The sequence below is a fragment of the Linepithema humile genome, chromosome 6 (assembly GCF_040581485.1).
Source record: "Linepithema humile isolate Giens D197 chromosome 6, Lhum_UNIL_v1.0, whole genome shotgun sequence".
NCBI lineage: Eukaryota > Metazoa > Arthropoda > Insecta > Hymenoptera > Formicidae > Linepithema > Linepithema humile.
In genome coordinates, this window is record NC_090133.1 from 13002408 (window position 1) to 13029909 (window position 27502).

General features: G+C 32.5%; 1 protein-coding gene and 1 long non-coding RNA gene across 2 annotated transcripts in view; both read left to right on the plus strand.

Annotated features, from left to right (window-relative positions):
- The first annotated feature begins 1187 nt into the window (after positions 1 to 1187).
- LOC137000820 (uncharacterized) lies at positions 1188 to 6589 on the plus strand. Its single transcript, XR_010890994.1, has 3 exons — positions 1188 to 2549; positions 5864 to 5982; positions 6078 to 6589. It is a non-coding gene; the product is annotated as an uncharacterized lncRNA (long non-coding RNA).
- Positions 6590 to 12015: 5426 nt separating this feature from the next.
- Positions 12016 to 27502, plus strand: part of LOC105677859 (homeobox protein Nkx-2.4-like) — an 85334-nt gene continuing 69847 nt past the window's right edge. Inside the window, exon 1 of the mRNA XM_012376738.2 lies at positions 12016 to 15058. Coding sequence (XP_012232161.2) covers positions 14287 to 15058 — 772 coding nt within the window. The 5' untranslated portion in view covers positions 12016 to 14286. The remainder of the gene's footprint in view (positions 15059 to 27502) is intronic.

Genomic DNA, 27502 nt, shown 5'->3' on the forward strand with positions numbered 1-27502 from the left:
AGTAACAATACTTTTAGTGTGCATCTCCTTACGAAAATATAGATGGAATATTGAACTAATATCAAGTTCTGTTCTAAAGTGCGACGCCTATAAAAAAACCTATAAAATATTGAAACAAACATTGGCAGTTGACTCAAATGTGATTGTGCGAATGCTGATAGAGAAGTTTAATGTGTCACACAGAAAATAAAATTGTCGCCACTGTAGCTAATCATGGTTTGCTAAAACTGCGTTTGTTACCGTAACTATAAATTTTTAAACTACAGCAAAACGGTTTGCTATTTTAAATACGTAAGTAAAATAGCAAAATATGCACGTCTGTTACGATCACATCATGGCTGCGTTCCGTAAAATGCATATGCGCGCAAGTATCTATAGTAAACGTAACGTATACTAAGGATACATGCGCACATATGCGCTTTACGGAACGCAGCCCGTATAGCAACATAAAAGTAGCTATCGGAACTAACCGATATGTACATAGGGTGTCCGAAACCTACCGTAACATCCGTTAATCGCAGATTTTTGAGGTTATTTGGAGACGAAAATCTTAATGCCAAAATGTCGAGGCTGCTATAGTTTTTGAACAGGAAAAGTTTAAAGTTCCCCAATCAGCTTGTCAAAATTTGGCGCGCTCAGGGATATTGCATCTCGAAAGGACCCTTGCACAATATTTTACGGATATCACACTTCGTACCGATTGTATTGATTTTCTCTCATCACATGAGAGATGTCACTTGTTAATGGTACGCTTCACATGAATGCTTTGACAGTTCGACGCGCATTGTGTTTCATACAATAGAAATTATTATTGTTATTAAATTTGTCAGTCTTGCGAACAGTATACAAAGAAATAAAGCGAATAAAGTGAGCTGAGTAAAGTGAATAAAGTGAGCTGAATAAAATGTTGCGAAATGCATCCCTTTTGAAATGCGATGTCCCTAAGCGTGCAAAATTTTGACAAGCTGATTGGTGAACTTTAAACCTTTCCTGTTCAAAAACTATAGCCCATACAGCACAGAACATTGCAATTACATTGCAGCAATGTTACAATCTTGCAAGTTGCAATGTAATATTGTTGAGACATTATTGCAACCTGTAATTGTAATATTTCATGAGAATGTGGCAGCAACATTCCAATAACATTGCAATAGCCACAGATGTCTATACTAGTACTAGATCGCTAACTTCGTCAAAAGAGCTGAGGCCGGCAAGATTTCCGGTTTCGGCCATGACACCCTACAACAAAATGGCGACAATGCGTGTGTAATGTGTATAGGCCCTCACACACAAAATGACATAACTGCATATGCATAGCATAAGACCGTCTCGACCAATGAACATCTAGCATAAAGGTGCCATATTGATTTACATAGCATGTTCATTGGTCGAGACGGTCTTATGCTATGCATATGCAGTTATGTCATTTTGTGTGTGATGGCCTTATATCTGTACGTGCGTATGCACATGTGATACCCGGCGTGGTGATACAAATTGATAATATTGTAAAAATTCTTGAAAGATGCCGAGCAGTTGTTGAGCAGTTGTTGAGCAGCTGCTGAGCAGTTGTTGAGCAGTTGTTAAGCGGCCATTTTGTTGTAGGGTGTCATGGCCGAAACCGGAAATCCTGCCAGCCTCAGTTTTTCCATACGTCAAAGCCTAAAGTTAGCGATCTAGTACTAGTATAGACATCTGTGGCAATAGCAATATTCGGTAATCGCTAGTTCGTTTGTTTACCGCTATGCGACGCGCGTTGCAAAATCTATCTCGTATTTAAGTTTTAGTCATGATGATTATATGAAACTTGCAAAGAGTGGCTAGTAAGATTAAAGACATAGTAATTATTTTTATCAGTTTAATTTTTCTGATACGACCTCAACACAGGGAATTCAGATATTGAACTGATTGTTCAAAAATCGAACAGATAAATGTCCAAATAAATAAATAAAAATATATGCAACATTATTCTAAGATTGCAATAACAATGCATTATTGCAAATTTATTACATTGCAATATTACTGTAATATTTCGTTACAATCTTTCTAAAAGCGGACATTTTAACGTTGCTGCAATCCCACAGCAATAATGCAACAACATTTTGCAGTGAATTTGCAATATTGCAACATTACGATGAAAGATTGATGCAATGTGTATGCAATTTTTGTGTGCTGTATGGGAGCAGCCTCGACATTTTGGCATTAAAATTTTTATCTCCAAATGACCTCAGGAATCTGCCATTAACAGGTATTACGGTAGGTCTGGGACACCCTGTATATATAACATCGTTTCGTTAAGCCGTGCACAATTGGCGTGAGCAGCGTTGCAGCAGCAAGTGAATGAGTTAGTGATTGAGTAAAACAAAGAAAAAACAAAAGCTAACGCAATGACCTATATATACATTGCCTCGCATAATGTCTTGTGTCGTCCTGTGTCGCATGCTATGTGTTGTCTGCGTATCGTGTTATAGACGTTAATATGGCTACAAATACGGCAATTCATCTGCTGATTGCTTGGAGATTTAGTGAAAAAGTAATAGGATATTTTATAGGTATGTAAAATAATTTATACATAACGATAGTAGCGATTAGTATACGCGGCGTTCGCTGCGTATAAATATTCCGTAAATTCTTTTCCTGTAGGTGTTCTTTCTCCCTCACTAGACAAATAGACAATACCCAGTAAACATTCGATATCTTATGTATATACATGAAATATCCATAATGTGAAAAAAATGTACTGTATATACTATGTACATACATATGATATACGCTGATGTAGATACATTTGTGGATATACATAAGATATCTTATAGATATACATATAATGTATATTCGAACGAGATCGCTGCCTGTATATACATAGAATATACCTCGTGTACATTTCATGTATATATATCAAACGTATATACATATGATATACGCTGAGGTAGATACATTTATGGATATACATAGGATATCGTATGGATATACATACAATGTATATTCGAACGAGATCGCTGCCTGTATATACATAGAATATACCTCGTGTACATTCCATGTATATACATGTAACCAAGATTGAGAAAGTTACTTTATAAAAGTAACTCGTTACCGTTACCGTTCTTTTTTCTAAAAAGTAACTCGTTATCGTTACTCGTTACCAATTTAAAAAAAAAACTTGTTACTGTTGCCGTTACTCAAAAAATAACGAATTGTTACAATTTCCGTTACTTTTTTTATGCATAATACAAATTTTATGCACAATTTTTCTAATACAAGATTAAATTAAACACTACAAATTTACAGTAAACATTAAAAATTTTTGAACATTATTTTTCATTAAAGTAAAAAAAATGATATAAATTTAATAATGATATCGCTATTAATATAAAGTGTAATAATTTTAATAATATATAATAAAAGTAATAATTTTGATAATAAGATATTTTAAATAAGAAAAATTTTTAATAAGTTGTAAACCAGCTTTCTTAAAAATTTTTAGATGCTGTAAATATAAATTAAAAAGTTTTCTTATTGTTAGTTTTTTTATAAATTCGTAGATATATAGAGTAAATTTGAAAAATGTAACGTTAAAAATAACTGTTAAATTCGTTACTCGTTACCGAAAAATGTAACAAAGTTACTTTTTTTGTTACAAAAAAAATTTGTAATGCTATTACCGTTACCCCTAACAGCACATGTAGATACTGAGAACAATCTGAGAATATCGCAAAAGTATAATTGTAATATTCTCAGAACATTCTCAAATGTACTGCGATGTACGTAGTACGTTCTAGGAATCATCGTATGTCCGCGGTATCATCTTCCATAGAATTTCGCAAGAAGGTCTATAGTTTAAAAACAGTATCAAGATAGGAAAATGGGAATGTTGCAGTAAATCACATATACATGCACACATTTACACAGCCAAGCGCTGAAACGCGCGCGCGTTCATATATTGTATAGGATAATTTAGATTAGGTTAATTAATCAGTCAATTTCTTATTAATTGATATTTGTATTTCAAAATTACGACCGTAAGCGTAAAAATATTTACATAAAACTTACAATATAAAATAAAGTTCTAGAAGCCTAAGCTAGAGAACTTCAAAGGAACGATACTGCGAACTGAAAACAGTTTTATGTTAAATCATCTTTTTAAGACATTGTTTAAAAAATAATTAAGAAAATATATTGTATATTTAACCAAGAACCAAAGAGGTGAGAGGCAATTATAATGCAAGTTTACGAACATAACCTTAAAATATTTTAAGCAAAATAATTTAACAAATACATAAAAAATAATAAAAATATTACAAAAATTATATACAAACACTATCTAGCTCTTACACTTTATTCACTATTTGGTGAAACAAAACTTAAAGGAAAAAAGAATTACCTTCAATATCAGTAAAACCTCGGATACGTGGTGTTGCGTGGTGTCACTTGATGCCGGGCAAGCGGGAAAAGGAATTACGTATGTAAATGGCGCAGGTTAGTGCTGGTCAAGATCTATATAGAGAGAAGGTTACCTCACGCGCAAAGAGGGATGAGCGGCAAGAAGGGCAAATGCTGAGCGGGGCGAGCGGCAAGAAAGGCAATGATGATCTCATCGGCAAACAGAAGTTATCTCAGACAGCTACTGTTTGTCGATGAGATCATCATGCTCTCCCCTTCCTTCATCGCCCCTCGCCACCAAGCTGTTTCTAGCTCCCCCCTTACTTCATCATCCCTCGCCCACAACCGGTTTTCCTGAGGTAACCTTCTCTCTATAGATCTTGAGTGCTGGTCTCGTCAAACCTGAGATTATACGCGCGCGATAGAAGTGCGCACGTATCACTTCCGTACGTTTGAGTCAAACCTGAGATTATACGTGTGCGAATAATACTGCAAAAGATATTATAGGATTGATCTTAGTATTTAACGGATAATCACAGTAGAATGAGTATGAAAATGGGATGATACGCAGGATATCGTGTGCTGTTAGGGACAGTTACCGAAAAAAAATAATTGTAACGGTAACAGCGTTACAAGTAACGCGTTACTTCCCAACCCTGCATGTAACATACATATATACGATATACGCTGATGTAGGTACATTTATGAATATACATAGCATGTATATTTGAACGAGATCGCTGCCTGTACATACATAGAATATATCTCGTGTACATTCCATGTGTATATAATACATGTAACGTACATACATACGATATACGCTGATGTAGGTACATTTATGGATATACATAGAATCAGTTATTAGTTTGTTCGCTTTCCGCTATGTGACGCATTATGCGCTATCTATCTCGTATTTAAGTTTTAATCATGAAAACTATATAAAACTTGCAAAAGGCGGGTAATAATATTGAAGTCTTCAATTTGAAGATGTAATAACTTTTTCTATCAGTTTAATATCTGAATCCCAACACAGGGAATTTAGATAAATTAATTGTTCAAAAATTGGGTAGATAAATATCCGAATAAATGAAAATTGTTTATTATTAAAAAACGTACTGTATATACTATGTACATACATAGAATGTACCTCATGTACATGCCACGAATTTGTATTGCACATCCTCGGAATATATCCTATGTACATACTGCGAACGTGCACTGCACATCCTCGGAATATACCCCATGTATATACCACAAATGTACACTGCATATTTTTGGAATATACCTATGTATGTACTATGGACATCCTATGTACATACATGTGGTAATTATTTCACATACATAGGATATGCGCTTTATATACTTTTCACATTTTCTGTATATACATAGAATATACAATATACATATATGTATATACATAGGACGTACATAGAATGTCCTAATGTTTATTGGGTATATGCATATAAAGTATGCTTCTCATTTGTAGCTCAAGAAATAGAAGCCGATCAATTCAGTAATTTAACAGAAGAAGATGTTAAGATTGTAATACCAAACATTGGACCCCGACAAAAATTTCAAAATAATTTTAAAATATATTTAGATGAGGTATTCATTGTGCATTATTTTTTTCGTATTCGGTTTTATTATTTTGTCAGTTTATTTTTTTAGGATCGTAACTGATCTTGGTATTAACATTTCAGATTGCGCTGCAACAATCCATAGGAAATGTTGAGCAACAGCCATAAGCCACAAATATACCAATAAAAAAGAAAAAAATTGATATAAAGCAACAACATTCATCTGCAATAAAGCAGCAAGATTACAACAAAAATAGCGACTTACATGAAGATAGTAATATTACAAGTGATATTGAATTCTATATACACATACACACAGGATGAGACATTTATTATACAGAGTATTCCCAGGGAGAACAACAGGTCTAAGAAACGTCTAATAGACGTCTATCGATGTATATATATATGTAATATATCATTTTATTTCTTATATATTTCTGCAACTTCCCTGAACCATAGCAAGAGCAAAATCCACTTGGTAGCTATTGCTAATTAATGTAGTTACCTTGGATACATTTTTAGCTACATATTAGAGCTTATTTTGGATATAGCATCAGTTTTATCGTCATAGCAAAAATATTTGCAACGACAGTAAAAGTTGTGTCTCCCACATATAAATAGTGTACAAGCTACAACTAATTGCTACAATATATGTTGACACAATATATGTGTGACTGCTAACTAAAATATATACTGTAGCTAAACCTTGTGTATTAGGTAGCTAAACTTTATCAACTAAATGAAATCTTAGCTATCACAGCTAAGATGTTAGTTGTCCATATATTACAACTAAAATTTAGTTATCACACGCAGTTTTTAGCTACGGCAGCTACTTTTTTTGTGCAAAGTATATTTTACAACATTTTACGCAATAATTTGAATAAACCAAAGATCTATTCTCAATTTATATTATTTATGTTAACCGAATACCATGGCCGTATATAAGTTTTTGGCCACAAAACAAATAACATCCGCCGCATTCATTCAATTTGCTTCCTCTTGCGACTACTTTCTATTTTTCAAGCTCAAAATTTCTATAAATGGGTTTTGCTACAACATTCCAACCAAACAGTCGTGACGAGGATTCTCAAGGCAATTCTGAAAGATCTCTAAAAGTTTATCTACTCATTAGTTGGTCATACCTAACGCTATATCGATTGCAAAAAAAAATACTTTAAATAAAATAAATAATTTTTGTACATATGATTAGTGTTTGAATTGATGTAATGTGAATCCCGTCATTTTTCAGATATTATGTAAATATTTCCTATATATTATTTTATTTAGAAAAAAAGAAACTTTTTAAAAACGTAAAAAAATATACATATAATACTATTTAAAAAATTTATGTTGACTTTAATCTAGCTTTGATAGAAGAATTCAAGATAAAAGTGAAAAAGTTATTATCTTACGTCCTTTACATCCGTAACATTTTTATCTAGAATTTTATCCTAAAAATGTTTTTTGTTTGTTGTGTTGTTGTTTAAAATATTTTGATATATTAATCAAAATGAATACTTTCTGTACACATATGTATATACTAGACAGATACAAAATATCCCAAGTAAAAATACAAATATTTCAAACGCAAAATATTTGTAAAAAACTTTCACATAAAAGTTTGGTCTTAAAGAGGTAATAGAATAATAATCTTTATATAATTTTGAGTGGCGTCGGCAAGATAAAGTCAAGGTCATCACAATTTTTTAAAATAGAAACCCTTATTTTTTATTGCATGTTATAATAGTTAAAATCAAGTTATTTTGAATAATTTTGGAGGCCATTTTTCGAGATTTTTAAATGGTAAAAGGGTAAATGTTTACAAATACACAGTCGATCGTCTTGATTTTCATATATGTTATCAAGACCATAATCCTGAATAACAAACACAAGATTACAGCCGTCGTTATAATTTAACAAAATAAGTTTCACGAATTACACGTAACTTTTGGATACCATGTTTATTTAATAAAACATACTCTTAGCAGATTTGTTATTCAAACAGTAAACAAAATGCATTGGTAAGGAAAGGGGGAGCCCCTCCCCCTGCGCCCCTACCGACAAAAATGTTAATCTAACTCAACCCTTACACATCTTGGAGTAGAGTTAGGTTAGGCAAGGTTAGGTTAGGTTAGAGTTTTTTTGGGGGATGGAGTGCTGAGGGAGGGGCTTTGCCTTTATCCTGCAGGGGCTGCACACGCATTTAATTTACTACATGCAAATAAATATAAATGCATTGTGAAAATGCTCGGAATATCAAAATGAACAATTATGTACACATGTTATCTTTTGACATCGAGGACACTATTTCTCATCGTATCACTTGCATTTTACACAAATTAATATAATCTTTATTATTAAATTAATAAAATCTTTATTATTGTATGTCGAAGAAAGAAATTCGTGTAACAATATGTTGAGGCTACGATTTCGCAACAGAAACTGTATGTCTGATTATACTTTTATAACACAAGCAAAATATTTGCTATATGACAATGACATAATGACTTTTCTTAGAAATTCCTAAGCTAGGGCAATACGAAAAACTAATTCTGTATCTTTTATTGATGGACAAGTCTTTACTGGCGTCCGAAAATTACGTGAAACTTATTTTGTTCGTAACTTTTTAATAAATAATAAGCGACCGTTAAATCTTTCAAAAACATTACTGAGAACTATGTTCTTGACAACATATGTGAAAATCAAGACTGTGCCTGATCGAGCCTGATTGTGTATTTGTAAACATTTACCAATAAAGGCATATTTTAATTGCAAATTTTTAAAGAGCTAAAAAATAAAATTTTTTTTTTCTTTAAATTTTTTTTGTTACTTTTAATATTTTTCGGGTTTTAAAACCAAAAAAATGAGCGACTTATCTTCACACTTTTTCCAGGATTAAGATTAGCAATTATAACAAAATAATTATTTTTATTACAATTACTTCTTTTTATGATAACTAACGTGTTTATAGATATTTGGAGATAAATTATATTTTTAATTTTTTAATTTTACTAAAAAAAAAACTTGGTAAACACAGCAAAAAATAAATTTTATATATTTTCTTTTAATCTTAATAGTAGTAGATACAACAAATATTGTAAGTTATTATAATATTCTTTAGATTATTTTTAATTAGAAATGTTTTTTAAAATAAATTTAAAAGAATAAAACAAAAAAAAAAATTTAATAAGGTTTTTAAGAGATAAAACAAATTATAATGTTTTTTTTTATGAACAAAAAGAATAATCTTTATAAAAAGAGTGAACTTTCAAACGTTAAAAAAAAAATATATTTTTATAAAATAATTTATTTTTAGTACAATAATCTAAATAAAAGATTGATAATCTAATTCGTGAAAATTTAATTCCTCAAAAAGCTGTCTTCTTGCTTCTATATAAGTTTACAATCTACGTCTAAAATTATTATATACTCTTCGCAATCCTTGTGTAGAAATTATTTGATATATCTCACATATTCGTTGAATCATGTTCTCTCTGGTTGGAGAGGAAACATAATATTTTGGATTTTATCTATAAGTAAGGGGTTTAGAGGAAAAGTGGACCAAGTCGTTTTTTTAAATCCATGTATAAATTTGACAAAAACTGAACAGTTTTCATTGAATGCTTTAAAAGTGAGTGCATATGTTTAAGTTAAAATTAAAAGAAACTATAGCACCTATGAAAAACAGTGTACATGTAGCACACAATTAGAATAATTTTAACTTTAGAATTAATTTCCTAACAATTGACAATAATGGACTGATCCACTTTTCCTCTGAACCCCTCAAGTGATAGTCAAATCAGATGACCTATGAGCGGCTAAGCCACTGGATCTCCTCGGTCTATCCATCGATTAAAGAATGCAACGTTTAAACGATGTCTGACAGCCAGAATAAAGTGGAAAAATATTAAATCAAATTGCATCTATGTATTTTGCCGAAAGTTTAAAGGTAAGTCTTTTAAGAGAATAAGAAGTTTTCTAATCAGAAAATTAAAATTAAACCTGCTTTACAATGTCATCTAAAAAATATGGATCGATAATAGTGTCATCAAAAATATCGCATCACACGTTTAGTATTACGTGTTAATAATCTATTTATCCTAATTATTTACGGTTATGGTCACTGTAGTAATAAAAGTTACGACGGTTTACACAACCGTCGCTTCGATATGTAGCTCTCTCTCTTTCTTTGTTAGTCTGCAACACTTTAGAAAAAAATGTTTCATTCACTCGATAGTGACATAAGAATTGTTGACAAAATTCTTCTGTTATAATTCTTTTGTTGTAATCTGCTGGAATTAAAATTTGATGTATATTGACGTGGAATAGCCACTGACGACATAGAATACGCCAAATATTGGTTTGAGATATTCTGATTATAATTCTCGAAAAAATTGCCGCATGCTGTAATGAAAATTTACACTAATTGCTACTAAAATAGCATTACCATATTTTCATACAAGTTGAACAAAATAGATTTTGATTTTCATGACGTCTATTTAGATATCTTTGACAGTAAACTCTAATAGCTTCACTGGTAGTATTTTGATGCATTTGCCATAAATTAAAAGTATATCACAATATTCTGAGTTACTATGACGTACTATTTTTTAATAATTGTTCTATTTTAATAAAAAAATTTCAGTATTTAACAAGTTCCTTAAAAAATTAGTTATTAATAAATATCTTTCGGAAAATAAAGACCCACATCACGCACGCACACACATTTGTGTAGCAGATGAATATACGCACGCATGCTCGCACGCACGTACATACACACGGACACTCGCATGACTGACGCTATATACTATACGCACGCACATATGAATAATGAAGCAGACTTAATTTATAGACTTATTTATAGATATTATGCGTGCCAGAAAAATTTTCAGCATTTTTGAATTTATCAAAAGCAATATTGTTGTACTGTTGAAAAATAAGATTATAATATTAGAGATTTTCTATTTGATGTAAATATGTATAATACTTGAATTATTTAAATATGTTTTAGCATTAAATGTCAACTTCTTCTTTTTACTGAGATAAGAATGTTATCAACATGACACAAATAAATTTAGTTAATAATTATTTTTAAATTTTAAATATTTAAATATTTAAGTAATATTAATAGATTCGTGTAATTTAAGATAGCTTTATTGATAATTAATTCTTATTGCTCTATTAATAATTAATTCGTTTAATTCAACAAATAAATTATTAGGATTATAAATATTATAATCCTAACCAAGCTAAACAACAACAGTGAAATAAATAAATAATGCAGCTAATAAAGTGGTTAAATTTTATGTTTTATATTTTTTATTTTATTTTATATTTATTATTTTTTTTAAATAATTAAAATTAAAAATAGGTTTTTTATTTCATATTTTTATTTCACTATATAATTGTATCTTCATTGTGTATGATTATATGTATATCTACAATTTGCTGTATTTGGACAGTGAATTGATAATTTATAGCAAATGAGAACGTCGATACTAAGATGCACTAATATACACCAAAGACTATTATATAAATTGACACAAAAGCACATATAATTAAAGATATTTAACCCGTAAATGGTTACATGATTTCTTTCGCCTAGAAGGTTGCATGAGATGTTTGTAAAACCCCGTTTAATCACTGTTAACTATATGATGCATTTTATAAATTGTTATGCGTTGTAGTTGTGCGTTTAGCAGTTAAAGACATTACGGATATAAATTTTTCTTTATTATTTCCACAGCTAAAAACAAAAAAAAAATATATTAAGAAAACAGAATAAGTAAATACTTTTAAACTACTATAAACGCGCGAGTTTTATTTTTCTGCTGCTAGGAATCTAATAAATCCCTGAACGCGCGCGTGACTATGTTTAACTTAGCACAAATTATCACATGGCTTGCCAGAATATTAGTCAAACTTGTCATCGCTCAAAATGCTTATATTAGATTCTTACATGTCAAATTTTTACTTAAATTTGTGTACAACAGCGTTTAGTCTGCACTAGCAGCATGCACCAAAGCATTGAATTCCTCATATATACACAAGATGAAAAAAATGTTGCCAATATCACCCGCGTGAAATCATGTCCGATTAACATCACTGAACGCAATGTCTAATGTCCCGCGTTCGCAGATAGCCACAAGAGAACAATGACAAGAATCTTCGCGTGTCCCGTTTGCCCGGGAACGTACAAGAATCTTAGCAGTAATACAAACTCAGGATTTCTCTCGATAAGATCCGGATTTGTACGCTTTGGGAGCGATGCGTGACAGCCGACGCAGATCGAAAAGTACCGTCGATCGCTGAGCCTCGATGAGAATTTCGGCGCGTGTGCCGCAAATATTTTTCTGTCTTGCTTTTCTCCGCCCTTTCGTCTTCCGTTCCGTCCCGTAGGCGGGGTCGGATGGGCGGTTCCGAGTTAAACGATCGCACCACATTTCGCGTCGCAGCCACTGCAACCTTCGGAGCGCAGCTTCAATAGGTAAACGCGTTTCGGCTGATTTTGCATAAGGCCAACAACGTGGCAGCTATCGCGAAGGGTTCGGCCTGTTATGGGTTGCGACGACGATCGGCGTGCGCCAATGACCGATGGGACGGTGCGACTGCGTCACCCGATTGGTGGCGTTCGGCCAATGGTCGTGCGGCGGCCTCGGCGCATCCACTTCTTCCCGTCGCAGCCCCTCCGCGCCTTTCTCTGCGACGGTATGGAAACCCTTCTCTCACACGCAAAAGGGGGCATCTCATCACGACTCTTGGTAGCAGGCACTTCTCCGTAGTGGGCACTCCACTCATCGTGTCGTCGTACGGGTTCTCCGTGAGAGGCTGTGGGGCCTGTACCCGGGCGGGCGAGCGAGCGAGCGAACGAGCGAAGCGGGCGAGTGCTGGTCGAGTGGGTCTAAGCGGCCGTGAGGACCTCTCCAGGAGTACCCGACAGAAGTCCTCTCCATTCATTCATCCATCCAGCCAGCCAGCCAGCCAGCCAGCCAGCCAGCCAGCCAGCCAGCCAGCCAAGCCAGCAAGGCAAGCAGCCACCCAACCAGCCAGCCAAGCCATCCATCCATCCATCCATCCATCCATCCATCCATCCATCCATCCATCCATAGAGCGGCTTTTCTCCGTAGGAGAGAGAGTGTATCCTCGACGAAGGTGGAGGCGAAGCGTAGAGTGGTACATCTACTATCGTCTCTCTATCGGCGGAATCCGAGGACTCGAAGACTCCCGCGTGATTTCAGTCGGCCGCCGGCCGGCTCTGGCCGGCCACTATTCTCGACCACGTGTGTAAGACTATCGTGTCGTGTGTCGCGACCTTGTTTGTCTCGCGTTTCGTTCACGTGTATGAAAGAGCAATAACGACACGTTATTAAAGGATTCAACGACTTTCGGGAGCCATCTGAGTCGGCCGCCGGCCGACCGCACTTCCGCTCCATTGGGTACGATGGTTCCTGTGTGTCACGTGATATCGGATTGATGTCGACCTTGAAATTGCTTTTGGGGAAAGTGTTGAAAAAATAAAGTGAAGATGATGATAATGTAAAAGTATACAAAACCATCATCGATGCGCGCAGTGAAGACAAACTCGACAGTGAAGATAAGCTCGATAATTGCTAAAAAGAAACGTTAATTTGTGTCTGTGTGAAGATTTTTTTGCGATTGTAAACTATGTGCAAGTTATGCGATGTTCGTACAACATTGTAATCGCAGAGAAAGAAAAACGGACGATCACTAACTCGCGACAATTGAACTTTACATTAACTTTAGAAACAAATAACGCTGGTGTTAGTAAAAGCAGAATTTTTTTACACTTAACGTCAGTTTTCCGAAAATTTCCCGGCAATTGGACTAGAAGTAAAAATGCTTGCTTCTTGTTCTAAAATGGAGTTGCAATTAATCATAACTTCCAAATTGATTCACATCACCAAATGCCACTTTAAATTACTGCAACTAAAAGAATAAACAAAAAAAAAACACAATTTTATCTTTGCAAAACTTAAATGTTATCGATCTACAAGTGACCTGTGACATTGTGAAAATAATTAGACAAATATACCAATTTCGATTTGAGTGAGACGCGAAAAAATTGTTGAAATTCCAATGGTGCATATTAAACGTTCCAAGTCGATCAATCATCGATCCATTATCTATCGAAAACGTGAATACAAATAAAGCAACGATCATCGGCGACGCTATCTAAGCGGCAATCACAAGTGCACGTACAGAGTCGAGAGCAATAGCGTCATAATGTCACGCCGTTGTCACGGCTAGCGCCGGCCTCATCATTCCGCGAGGCGCGAGCTTCAAGTACTTCGACGGCGCCGGGCTCGCCGAGATGAGCGGCGGTAACGGCGGCGGCGGCGGCGGAAACGGCGGTGGTAACCAAGGTGGTAACAGCAATGCTACAACTTATCATCAGCACCAGCAGCAGCAGCAGCAGCAACAGCAGCAACAACAGCAGCAATCGCAGTTGGAGCAAGCCGGCCTGTTGTCGGATCTCAACGGTATCGACTTGGCGATGAGCCTATCGCCGAAGCAACATTCGTCGCACGTGCAAACTGCCGGCGGCGTCCACACGACGCCGTTCAGCGTTACTGACATTCTGTCGCCGATCGAGGAGTCTTACCGGAAACTCGAACTTGCTGCCGCCGCCGCTGCCGTCGGTGTCGGAGTCGTCACACACTCCCAGGGCTCGCCTTACGGAACGGCTTGCGGCGCCCGGGTGGGCGGTAACACCGGCAGCTCGAGCGCGAGCAGCGGCAGCCCGCCGTTACACGGCGGCTCGACGCCCGGCGGCAGCACCCCCGGACCGGTTTCCGTTGCCAACGGAGCCGCCCCCGGTGGCGGCGGCGGCAGCGGCGGTGCCGGTAGTGCCGGCGGCGGTGCCGGCGGAGGTATGAGTGCCATGGGCAATCCTTACGCTACCATGCAACTCACGTCGCAGTATCAATATTGCGCCGCGGAACTATCGCCATATCATCATGCTGGACCCGGCGTCGGCGCCACCGCCACAGCTACAGATCCCATGCGGTCCCACGCGGTGTCGTCGCACCATCATCCCTGGTACGCACCGGCGCCACCGACCACTAACGACCCGCGCTTTGCCAGTGAGTAGCTTTTGTTCTTTTCTCAAGAAGTCAAACAATCTAAAGCGAATATAAGACCTGCGAGAATATTTAAGAATTTTCAAACATTGGCAAAACCATAAAATTATGTCATAGAGTATTTGATTATTAATTCTAAAGATTATATCATTAATTTTGAATGCACAAAAATTAAGTATAATTTTCTGATTAATATGATAATTAATTTTTATATTTACATTACTAATATTTTTATAAAAAATTATATATTGCAGCATTTTATGCTAAATTTGACAAAGAAGAAATATTGCTAACCAGGTCAAATTTTATATATACTCCATAAAAACTTTAATAAATATTCATGTAAAATTTTATTTTGCAGCAAAATATGATTATTGCACTACGTATCTTATTCTATCGCGTATCCGCAATTTGATAACGATTCATTATTTAGTTTCAATTATTTACAGTTAATTTCAAAGAGATTTGTATCCACAAAAGTTTCACTCTTTTTCTTTTTGTCCTCATAACAAAAAATATTTACAAATAATTATAATAAAAATATTAAAACTAGCGTTAATTTATAACATTATCATTTTCTACATTATTCAATATTATTTATTTAATATATAAATAAATATTTTACTATAAAATAAAAAATAAAAATTGTTTTTAAATTTTAATAACTTTTAATTAGTATTGTGTATAGTCAATACTTAAAAAAGTTTGTCTATAAAATATTCAGATTTAGGTATGCATGACTATCTCAAATTTTGGCTCAGTAATGTTGTGAATTTATTAATTATAGCAATTCTCAAATATATAATTTTCTGCATGAATAAATCGTGTAGAGAAGAATCTTATTTTTGAGAATATTTTTTGAATATTCTCTGCTACGTGCTCTAATTCATTTTTTTATTAAAAATAAGAAACAAATATAAGATCTGTGAATAGAGCATGAGGGAGTCGGATCATTTTCTTAATTAAATATCTGGACTCGATTTGCTTCTCTGAAATACATATTATATTTATTACTACAAGAGTATTAGAGGGAACGATCTCTTTTCGAATCACAGACTGCCACGATTTCATGAAATTGCATTGTATTGTATTAGGTAGAATTACAGTCGGAGCAGCACATAAATAGCTTATAATTTGGTTATATATAGCTAAACATATATACGTTTCAAACACATATATATAAGAAATTGTATAAAAAGCATAAATTTTTTTTACTTAAAAAAATAATTTAAATGTTAACATATATAACTGATATAATGTGATATAAATATAAATTTAAAACTGATAAAATTTCCGAATGCAGTCGTAATTAAATAGAAATATTAAATCTTACTAAATCTTATCTTACTAAATAGTATAACTACACATACGCATTTTTATAAATAATTATAGATAATTGGCAAATATACAATATTTTAACATAAATAGAGAATTAGTAACTTAACTAATTGTAAGTTGAATTGTTATTTCTCCACTGGCGCATATTACAAGCTTGCCAGACACCTTGATAGGACTTAGGTCCAACGCACAATAGAGAAAATATTAGGCATAAGAATATATATTAAATATTCAAAAGAACAATTTGGAATTATTTTACTTCAAACAAGGGAATGGAATAGATTAATTAATTCTGATTCTTATTTTCTAATTCATAATACGTTAATCAATTTTATTTTTTTGTTTTGAATAAAAATAATATCAATTTCTTATTTCAAATATTTAATATTTATTCTTATTCCTAATATTTTCTCTATTCTGCGTTGGGCGTTATGTATGAATATTTTGATAGCCATTTGTCAAATACAACACATCGGTTTCTTAAATATTTGGTAACTTTCTAGAGCTCCTTAAATTGCGGTAACAATTACTTTAATATTTCAGTTATATTTTGGAAATTTTTTACCATAACTAAATCTCTTTCTTTATATTTATGTGTATTTCTTTCTGATTTACAATAATTTCATTACGCTTTCGTGATATTCTAGTCTTTTCAGCTACTTTATTTCAAATTAAATTTAAATTATAATCTTGCTTTTTTATTTTGCTGTGTACATATACGATTTTGTTTTTAATTTTACCACATTGCAATATCCCAAATAAATTATTACTTAGCATGCTCTCTCTCTCTCTCTCTCTCTCTCTCTCTCTCTCTCTCTCTCTCTCTCTCTCTCTCTCTCTCTCTCTCTCTCTCTCTCTCTCTCTCTCTCTCTCTCTCTCTCTCTCTCTCTCTCTCTCTCTCTCTCTCTCTCTCTCTCTCTCTCTCTCTCTCTCTCTCTCTCTCTCTCTCTCTCTCTCTCTCTCTCTCTCTCTCTCTCTCTCTCTCTCTCTCTCTCTCTCTCTCTCTCTCTCTCTCTCTCTCTCTCTCTCTCTCTCTCTCTCTCTCTCTCTCTCTCTCTCTCTCTCTCTCTCTCTCTCTCTCTCTCTCTCTCTCTCTCTCTCTCTCTCTCTCTCTCTCTCTCTCTCTCTCTCTCTCTCTCTCTCTCTCTCTCTCTCTCTCTCTCTCTCTCTCTCTCTCTCTCTCTCTCTCTCTCTCTCTCTCTCTCCCTCCCCCCTCTCTTTTTCCCTCTCCCTCTCTCTCCCTCTCTCCCTCTCTCTCTCCCTCTCTCCCTCTCTCCCTCTTTCTCTTTCTCTCTCTCTTTCTCTCTCTCAAATATATTACTTAACACATACGTCATTTAATGTTTTATATCAATACTTTTCGCTTCTCAACTTAAAATCTATTTTTTGTTTTAGCTAAAAAACGATTCTTATGAGAGAAACACCCTTCAAAGAAGATCCGATTTTTCATATTTTTGCTAATATTTTTGAAACAGTAAAAGATATTGAAAAAATATCAAGTACTAAATATTATGGTTTTTAATGATCTTTAATATTATGATAAAAAATTTTCAAAATAAAGGAAATAATAAAAAAAATTTTTTGAAAAAAAAAACTTTTTTTAAATTTTTTATTATAATGTTAAAGATCATTAAAAACCATAATATTTTGTACTTGATATTTTTTCAATATCTTTTATTGTTTCAAAAATATTAGCAAAAATTTTTGCTAATATTTTTGAAAAAAATAAGGGGGTAGAAACACCCTTCTAAAAAAATTCGATTTTTTATATTAATATGAAAAATCGAATTTTTTTGAAGGGTGTTTCTACCCCCAGAATCGTTTTTTAGTTAAAACAAAAAATAACTTTTTGATTAGGGTTATATGTATTACATTTCTGCAAAGTTTCAGATTTTTTAGAATTTTTAGGGTTGTCGAACTTTTCTTGTTAGCTAACATGGATACAAGTATTCTATTTATTCTACTGTCCATTCGTTTGAGGCGAATTGCGATGTGCTTAATATCGTTCTCCTTAACAAAATTGACAAAATTCGTGAAAAATAAACGATGTATTCCTATCCTTATTAAAATTTGAGTTAACTGTAATTAACAAAATAATTTTCTAAATATCGTATAGCTTCTATAGTTGAGATATTTTTTGTCGCATATAATAGTACATATTTAGTAAATGCATTGATTGCAAAAAGTACAAGAGTTTAGTCAAAATGCTTTCCATCCATTGAACCAAAATAATCAGTGTAGAATACAAAATGGTACATATTTTCTTTAGATATATTACGCAAATAATCTTCACGTTAATCTTTACATCGGCTGATACGGGCAAAAATGTGATACATTTGATACATTTCAAACATTTTCGGATGTAAGATTCTACCTTTTGTCGTAAATTTGAAAACCAATAATTGTACATAATAGCATTAAATAGCATAGTCTTCTCTACTCTTAAATGACTTGAACCACTGTGATATTTATGCAATACATTATTTTTTATATTTGTTAGTACATAGAGTGACATCTATTTATTTTTCTTATAATATATTATACTATTGCGCGTTTTGAACTTTAAGTCTTTGGGCGGTATTCATAATCCGTTCTTATATTCAAGATCGTCTTAAGTGCAAACTTATATTTGCTCTCTTCGTCACATACAGATTGTGTCTGACAAAATGAGCGAATATAAGTCCCTACTTAAGTTAATCTTGAATATAAGAACGGATTATGAATACCGGCCTTTGATTTCTCTAATTTTTATTTTTTAATTCTTGGCGAATCTTGACTTTAAGAAATAACTAAATAATATTTTTAAAAATTACCTTTAATTCTTCATATGGAATTTCTCTTATTTGATTTTATCTTCACTTACTGAAATATTTGTGCACGATTAAATGCATTCACATGGCGCACACGTGAACCAGTTCTATGTTTCACTACATAATCATAATTCTTTTAATTTCAAAATCCGTCGCATTATACGCGAATTTATATTTTTCTTTATTTAGTTAGTTTTAGAGATTCACAATCTGTAACTATTTTAAATTGTTTTTCGTATAAATCCAGAATCGACATAGATCATACATAATTACCAAGGTCTCAACTCAAAACTATGGTAACTTTCAGTTTTGGTTGTGTGCTTTGAAAAATAGAAAATGGGGCGGAATTTTAGATCCGCTTTACGTTACATTAATATTGCTTTAAATCCTAACGAGCTGGCATCGTAATGTAATTCTGTTCCTTTAGAACTATAAATTGCTAGTATAGGAGCAGAAATTAATTTTGCTTTTCTATTTTTGAATCCTTTTAACTCTTTGGTATCAAACGCACACAAGGAATATTTTTCTTTAACAGATCGTATAAAGGTTTTGCTAACAGCAAAGTTCTTGATAAATTTTCTTGATAAAATATAAGCTTAGTCTGATAAATCCTTTAAGATCACGCGTTTTCAGTAACAGAGAAATGCTGCTAGTCCTCGATAAGAGTTTTATATTTATTTACACTATATTATACCCGAAATATTGAATCTTTATGCATAAAAATTTATATTTATCCAGTCGTAATGTTATTTTGTTTCTTATTAATAAGAGAAATATTTAATAAATTAAAAATTTAATACATTTATTGTTAGCTGACATTCTTTCGTTTACATTTAAAGATTTCGTAACATTTTGTTTTTGAGAATAGAAAAATATGCTCATTATAATTCTCTTTTTTCTCTCTACCTGTAAAAACGAGATCAAAGATTTTCAAAACATTGCATTTTAATACAATATTAGATAATTTTATTATCTAATACAACCTTTATTATAATATTCTTTTCTATAATACCATTTAACGTAAAATCCGCATTTATCATATTTAAAATAATCAATTTAGAATTATGTATTCCGCTGAATTGTTTAAAGAACCTGGATGCATTTTTATAAAATAAAACATTTTTTCAATGTGTTCGATATTAATCATATATACAATTACGTTTTTAATCAAATATAAATTCTTTAAAATTGATAAATTTAATTGTTTCTAAAATATCTTTACGCTCGCAAGTATTATCGTCGTTATTAGCAATATATACACATTATATATACATTATATATACATACAACGTGACTTACGTAAAGCTTTAATAACTTTAACAACAGCTTTGTATGCTTAGTATCGTTTATAGTATCGTTTGTAGTAATCGTTTATAGTAATTTTGTATTTCTTAAATTCAGAGGGCCTTTAAATTTATGTCAAAATTGTTTTTGATCCGTCTTCTTAAGAACAGTAAAATAGGGGGTAACTTTCAAATTTCAAACAGGTACCTATATAAAACAAATTATTTCCATCTATGTTATAAAATAAGCAACTTTTGTCGGAAACATTTTTTAAACCATTCTTTTAAAAATTACAAGCATTTGAAGTTTGGACTAGGATGACTTGATTATAAGTCGGGATTAACTAAAGATAAATGTGAAACGTAAAATAACATTATGTAATTTAATTTATATATATATATATATATTACATACTTAATGCATTTGTTTATTCGAAGAATAAAATTACTTCTAACTTAGGACAACATTTTGGGGGTTACTATGGCACATGCTTCACTTATTCGTCGCTTTATGTCATCTTTTATAGTCGGTTATTGGAACATTTTTCTTTTACAAATCCTCATAAAAAAATCGAGAAGTGTAAGATCGGAACATTGGGATAGCCGTTAAATGGATTCTCCTTGACCTGTCCATTTGTTTTCAAATTTTTTGTTTATTAATGTACGCGTTCATTTTACACAATGTGGTGAAGCTCCATCCTGTTAAAACCACATTTTGTTTTTCAGCGACATATCTTTTAACAGCTGAGGCAATTTATTTCTTAATAAATTACAATATGCTTCTTCAGTCACAGTTTCTTCAAAAAATTAAAATATATGATCCAATCGCAAAATTATCAATAATTCCACACGAAACATTCAATGACCAATGATACTGGAAAGAAACAGATAGCATGGATCTTTTGATGTCTAGTAGTGAAGATTTTTTTGTGCCTGTTTACTTGTCCAATGTTTGTTTGTAGCTTCTTTAAGTGTATCTTTTAGACAAAAATTAATTATTTTCCATAACAGCGCGCATCTGACAAAATACTATGCAATTGTAATTTGGTTCTACAATCTCTTGAGTTAGAATGAAATGATACGGATGATATGTTTGTTATTTCAAAATCTGTTGGATCAAAGAACGATTGAATGCCTGAGATTCTTGCTAATTCACGTTGACTAACATTAGAATTTAATGTAATTACAGAAGAATGCTCATAATGTTATTCTTCTTTATTATTAGATTAGCTTTTTGATGAGTTTTTTTGTGCAATTTATTGTGCTCACGTGCTCAATTTTCTAAATATCTAAAAAAAATATCACATGTAATTTTTAAATACCATAACATTCGAAAAACATTGCTGCTGCACGACAACTTTTTTGACATTCACTCAAAATTAATAACATATTCATTTTTTTATCAAAACAGATCATGATTATATAAAGCTTTATTATAACGAATAATAGCTGTAAACTGAAGAAAAAATTTCTTATTACATCTATTTGAAATTTTATTTTAAACACAATGAAACGTGAACTAGTAAGAACCTTAGGCAATTGTCATTTTTTCGTGCATGATCCAACGAATATCCAAATTTCAACTATAAATGCTTATAATTTTTCAAAGAATGGTTTAAAAAAGAAGTTTTCGACAAAAATTGTTTGTTTTGTAACGTAGATTACAGAAATAATTGATTTCATATGTATAGATGATATTCATATGTACCCGTTTAAAATTTTAAAATTTCCCTCTGCTTTACTCTTTATATAATATAATCTATTGTGTACAAATATAGGAAGAGTATAAAATAACAAAATACTGTGAAAAATATATAATATATTAAATCTTTGTTCGTTCAGATGACGTTACGGTTCCTAATGAAGGAAGGTACTTTTGTCAGATACATCTACATATCTATTGTACATTTACATGTCAAATAAGCAAAAAACCGCATGCCAAAAGAGCGCTTTGTGAGACTTGTCTACATATTGATTAATTCAGTCTCTGCTTTGATAGATTAAATCTCAGACAGCTAGTCTATCCGCTAAATGTTACTGAGTTAAAGAATGCAGACAGTCAAGCTATCACTCTGTTAAATGAGTCTTGTCTGTATTTACTAGAGGCTCGGTGTAGTTTCACAGAATATGATTGATGGTAATATTTTCAAAGCATGTCTTGTTGAACTATGCTACGGACGTCAGCATTGAACATCTAACTAATAATAAGCATGAACAATTTACATCTTTTATTTCATTACTGAAAGACTGATAAATAAATTTTTTATAAACAAAATCAACACACGCAAATTAATGTGATTTCGAATTTATTTATGAAAATTTTACATTTCTCTACATGAATCTCTTATTTAAAGTAGAGTTATTTATTTTTTATAGATTTTTATACATTAAATTTAAATCCAGTTTCAAAAAATGTATATTACCATAAATATTATCATAATTTAGAGGAAATTCAAAAAAGACTGACCGATATTTTAATATATTTACAATATTATATTTACAACCCAAAAAAATATTTCCTTTTAATTTCGTTTGCACTATTTCAAAATATGAATTTTTTTTTTTTTGTTTTATCACGACTTTTCTAAGGTTATAATTAAAATATTTATGATTTAAAAAAATGATGTCTAATATATACACACACATATATATATATATATATATATATATATATATATATATATATATATGTGTATGTATGTATATATTTGTATATATATTTTGTTCGTGAATAGATGATGCGCAAACAGAATGTATCAGGGATGAAACAGACAATCGCTACATGCAACATACACACAGACATACACCTAATACACATTTACGTTTGCAATAATAGTTTGATTATTACACACACGAAAAAGTTATAAAAGTCGTTTTATAAGAGAATGCAGAATACGCGCAATAAATTGTGTGTATTGAGCGATGAAAAGCAACTGCAAGTATAACGCAAAAAAAAGAATATGATCAGCGAAGAGCTGACAAACGTTTCATAGAGTTTGTAATGAGATAGCTAGATTACAATGGACATGTCGCGCGATATGGAGCAAGCAAGCTTCTGAGTCGAAGTGCACAGATGATTTTTACGATGTCGCTGAAATAAACGGCGGTGAACACATCGCATGATGCATGAAACAAGTAATCTGTGCAAGCAACTGCCGAATCGTAAGCAATCGCAGCGCGTAGGCGATCAGCACGGTGCTCAAGTGCACGACGGTGAACATTGTACGCAAAGCGAGAACCATAAGAATGTAACGCATAAAGAGAACACGCGGGCATTCCGTCGCGAGATTTTGTACTCGCGAAAAGTTCTCAAAAAAATTTTTTTTTGAAAATTTTGCAAGAACAAAAGTTTTTTTTTTAAAGATGTATGTTACGCTTGACTTTTCACGACGCGGGCTGTAACTGGTTAAGACACGATCGTCGCGCGCAGCTCGCTGCGATCGAAACTCTCTCCGATTAGTGCTGTTATTTTATATTTACAAGTTTTTATATACAGGGTGTCTTAAAATAATCACGACAACGCTCGCGAGCGGGTAAAGCACAGTAAACCGAACTAAAAGTCCTTTACCGTTTTGCAATATTCGCAATAATTATTCAGGAATTAAAAAGGAATGACCGTACGTTTCGCACGGCTTTTCAGTTTATTCTCTATGCTCTCTATGCTTTGCTCGCAAGCGTTGACACGATCATTTTGAGAAACCTTGTATATTGTACATGGATAAAAATCTACTTCATATATTTTCTCTCCCTTCTCCATATACAAACGCAGATACACGACCAGCTATTCCTTCCGTCTTTTAAGAGTCACGTCCGTTACGCTTTTATCGGCGTTGTAGCGACAAAATCATGGATATCTTAGCTCCATTTAGGGATCGACAAGAGTGTCAGTCTCACGTTACAAAGCTGACAAAAGAAGGTTATCGTTAATTGGTAAGGAAAACCCGTGGCATTTTTCGAATCATCCTGAAGTGCGGTACGAAAAAATAAATTTTATTTTTATCTTAAAAATTGAAATTTCTTCAAATACAGAAACTTATTACAAATAAACTAATCAATTGTTTATGTATATGAACTAGGAATACAAGTTTATTGGATTAGAAAGGTTACTTCTTGCAGAATGAGGATATTTTTTCGATCTTTATTTCAAAAATTATACTCAACGCACAGAATCACTTATAAACATTAAAAGTAGATTAATTTTAAATATAAATAAAGAATTAAAGTACTCGAAATCTAAAATGTAGCAAAAGCTTTAACCAAAACCTAAAAAATTTCTCTAGAAATTATAGAATCTACAGAAAAAAATACATAGTACATATACAGGGTGTTTCAGAATGATTGGACCAACGCTTGTGAGCTAGTAGAGAAGAATAAACTGAACAGAAAAATCTTTTATTGTTTTGCAATATTCACAATAATACGTTCGCCGAGCGACCAAACTCTTTTCGTTGCGACACTCACGAACTAAGATACTTTGGTCAAAACCCAAAAGTCAAATTTTTTTGATGCTATACTATTATGTTATTATTCGATAAACATCTTGATTATAAGGGGTGATCCAAAATTAAAAGTTTCACGGGTAGAATCTGTGCTTTAGTCAGTTTTAAAATTAGTTTTCACATCAATTGTAATAGTCAATGAAATAAATAATTCAACTTGGCCGAAATTGATTGTCATTTTAAATCGCTTGTGTGGTGACCACATGCTGGTCATTTGTTTATGTTTGGACGAATCAGTGATGTTTGTAGGTTATCACAATGTATTGTTTTTTAAATTCACTGGTGCATATAAGATATAGATAGTCGTTCATACGTAGCGAAACACAACAGAACATAAAACTATAGATTTTCTACTTGGGCGACACTGTCTTTTGGAAATGATACACAACCGAGATGATTTCGCGATTATCCGTGGTTACATTTTCTTAATATCTCTCACAGATATACTTTGAAAGAGAGTGAGTCCCAATGTTTTTAAGGTTAGAAAAACTGTCATAAAGCATGTGTCCGATTCCAACCACCGTATGTCCGTTTCTTATTGTGTCCGATTGTCACTGTGTCCGATTCATTCAACCTGCTGTGTCCGATTTATTCTGTGCGCAACTAGGACTTCCCCTTTGAAAGGTGCTTACAATATGGCATCAAAAAAATTTGAATTTTGGTTTTTGACTAAAATACTTTAGCTTGTTAGCGCTGTCACGTATAGAGCGTACATCCTACGGTCGTGCAAAGCGCACGCTTATTTGCCAATCTTTTTTAATTATTATCTTAATATTTATTGCGAAAATTGCAGTCATCTTAAAGGTCAGGTCAACCCCATATTTTTTGTTACAGAATCTTAAAGCCGCTGTCAAAATGGGATATGACATTGGTATTTGACATTAGTGTAGTAAATCTGTAAGCTGTCAAAGTTAAAATCGTCCCGGCATAACGCGACTTATGTTGTACCAAGTACAACTGATGTATGATGTATGTGCATGTGTATGTGTGTGTTTGTTTGCATGTGTGTGTAGGTATTTAGATTAGTTGTTCAAAATGTTGTCTTTCAAACTATTAGGCAATGGGCTACTCGATAATAAAAATGCGAGACTGCATTTCTACAATATGCTTTAGGTATACTATAACTATAGTTTATGAGAACAAATACTAAACAGCTGGAAAACAACACTTTGAACAACTAATCTAAATACACCTACACATATGACACACACACACACACGCACACACACGCACAACACACACATCAGTCAGACAAAGTTGCATTTGGCAGAATTTGGTTTGTGTTATACTGGAGGGATCTCTTAATTTCGACAGCTCACAGATTACATAATTTACTAAACACTATGTCATATATCATTTTGAAATTTGACAGTAGCTTTAAGATTCTGTAACAAAAAATAGAGAGTTTTATTTTAAAAAATTGATATGACCTTGACCTGACCTTTACGGTGATCGCCAAAATCAAAATGACACAACTACTAAATAAAATAGGTCATATCGTACAACTTTTGTGCAAAACATTTTTTCTAAAATCTAGTTTTCGAAATATTAAGTCGTTCCGAGACTTTTTTCTCATCCTGTATATTATCAGTGCAATTTTTATTTTACCAATACTTTATTTTGTCAAAATCTTACCACATCTACTTGTACATTTAAGCCAAGCTTTTAGAAAATGTATAAGCATCAATAACATAGCATAATTGAACAAAAATATATATAGTATTGTACGTATAAACAGATTCTTTTAAACAAGGTTTGAAATGAGATTGTGTTTAGGATGTAAATTAGAAAGAAATTTATACTGTGAATTAGAAAATAATTGTACATCAGAGTCTAAAATACGGAAATATATGATAATATATAAAAATAGAATAGCGTGACGTTGAAAATATGAATGCAAATCATATTTTTCTATCTCTATTGTTGTTTTTCTGCACTTTGTTCTCTAAAAGGTGAAAAAGAGAGCTAGCAATATTTTTTTAGTACATTGATTGTCATGCTGTCATACGTGACTGACAATTATTATTTCCTTTAGAAAGAATCAGAATCAAAGGGCAATCGAAACAGAAATTATCATAACTTATACGTAATAATAAAATTTATTTAGCTTTAATATGTTTTTCACGCATTATAAGTATGTTTATATAGAAAATTTAATTCAAAATTTTGTTGCTACTTTAATGCTCTTCAAAACACTTTATCACTATTTAGATACTTTATAAACTAGCAAGAAGCTTTATTTTGTTTACAAATCAAAATTTCTCTTTTTTTAAACTTAAAATTTTAAACATTTGGAATATAACGTTTTCTTTGAACAAGATCAACTTCTTTAAACACTCCTAACTTCACTCCTTTAATCCTCCTTAATCTACAGCTTCTATTTAGAATAGAATAAGTTAGAATTTAGTAAGTAAGAGTAAGTAAGACATTTAGTCAGAGTGAGTTGGAGTTTTGCTATATAAAATTGACGCCAAAAAAAATTTGTGACGAAATATTTTAATTGTAATCATTTTGATT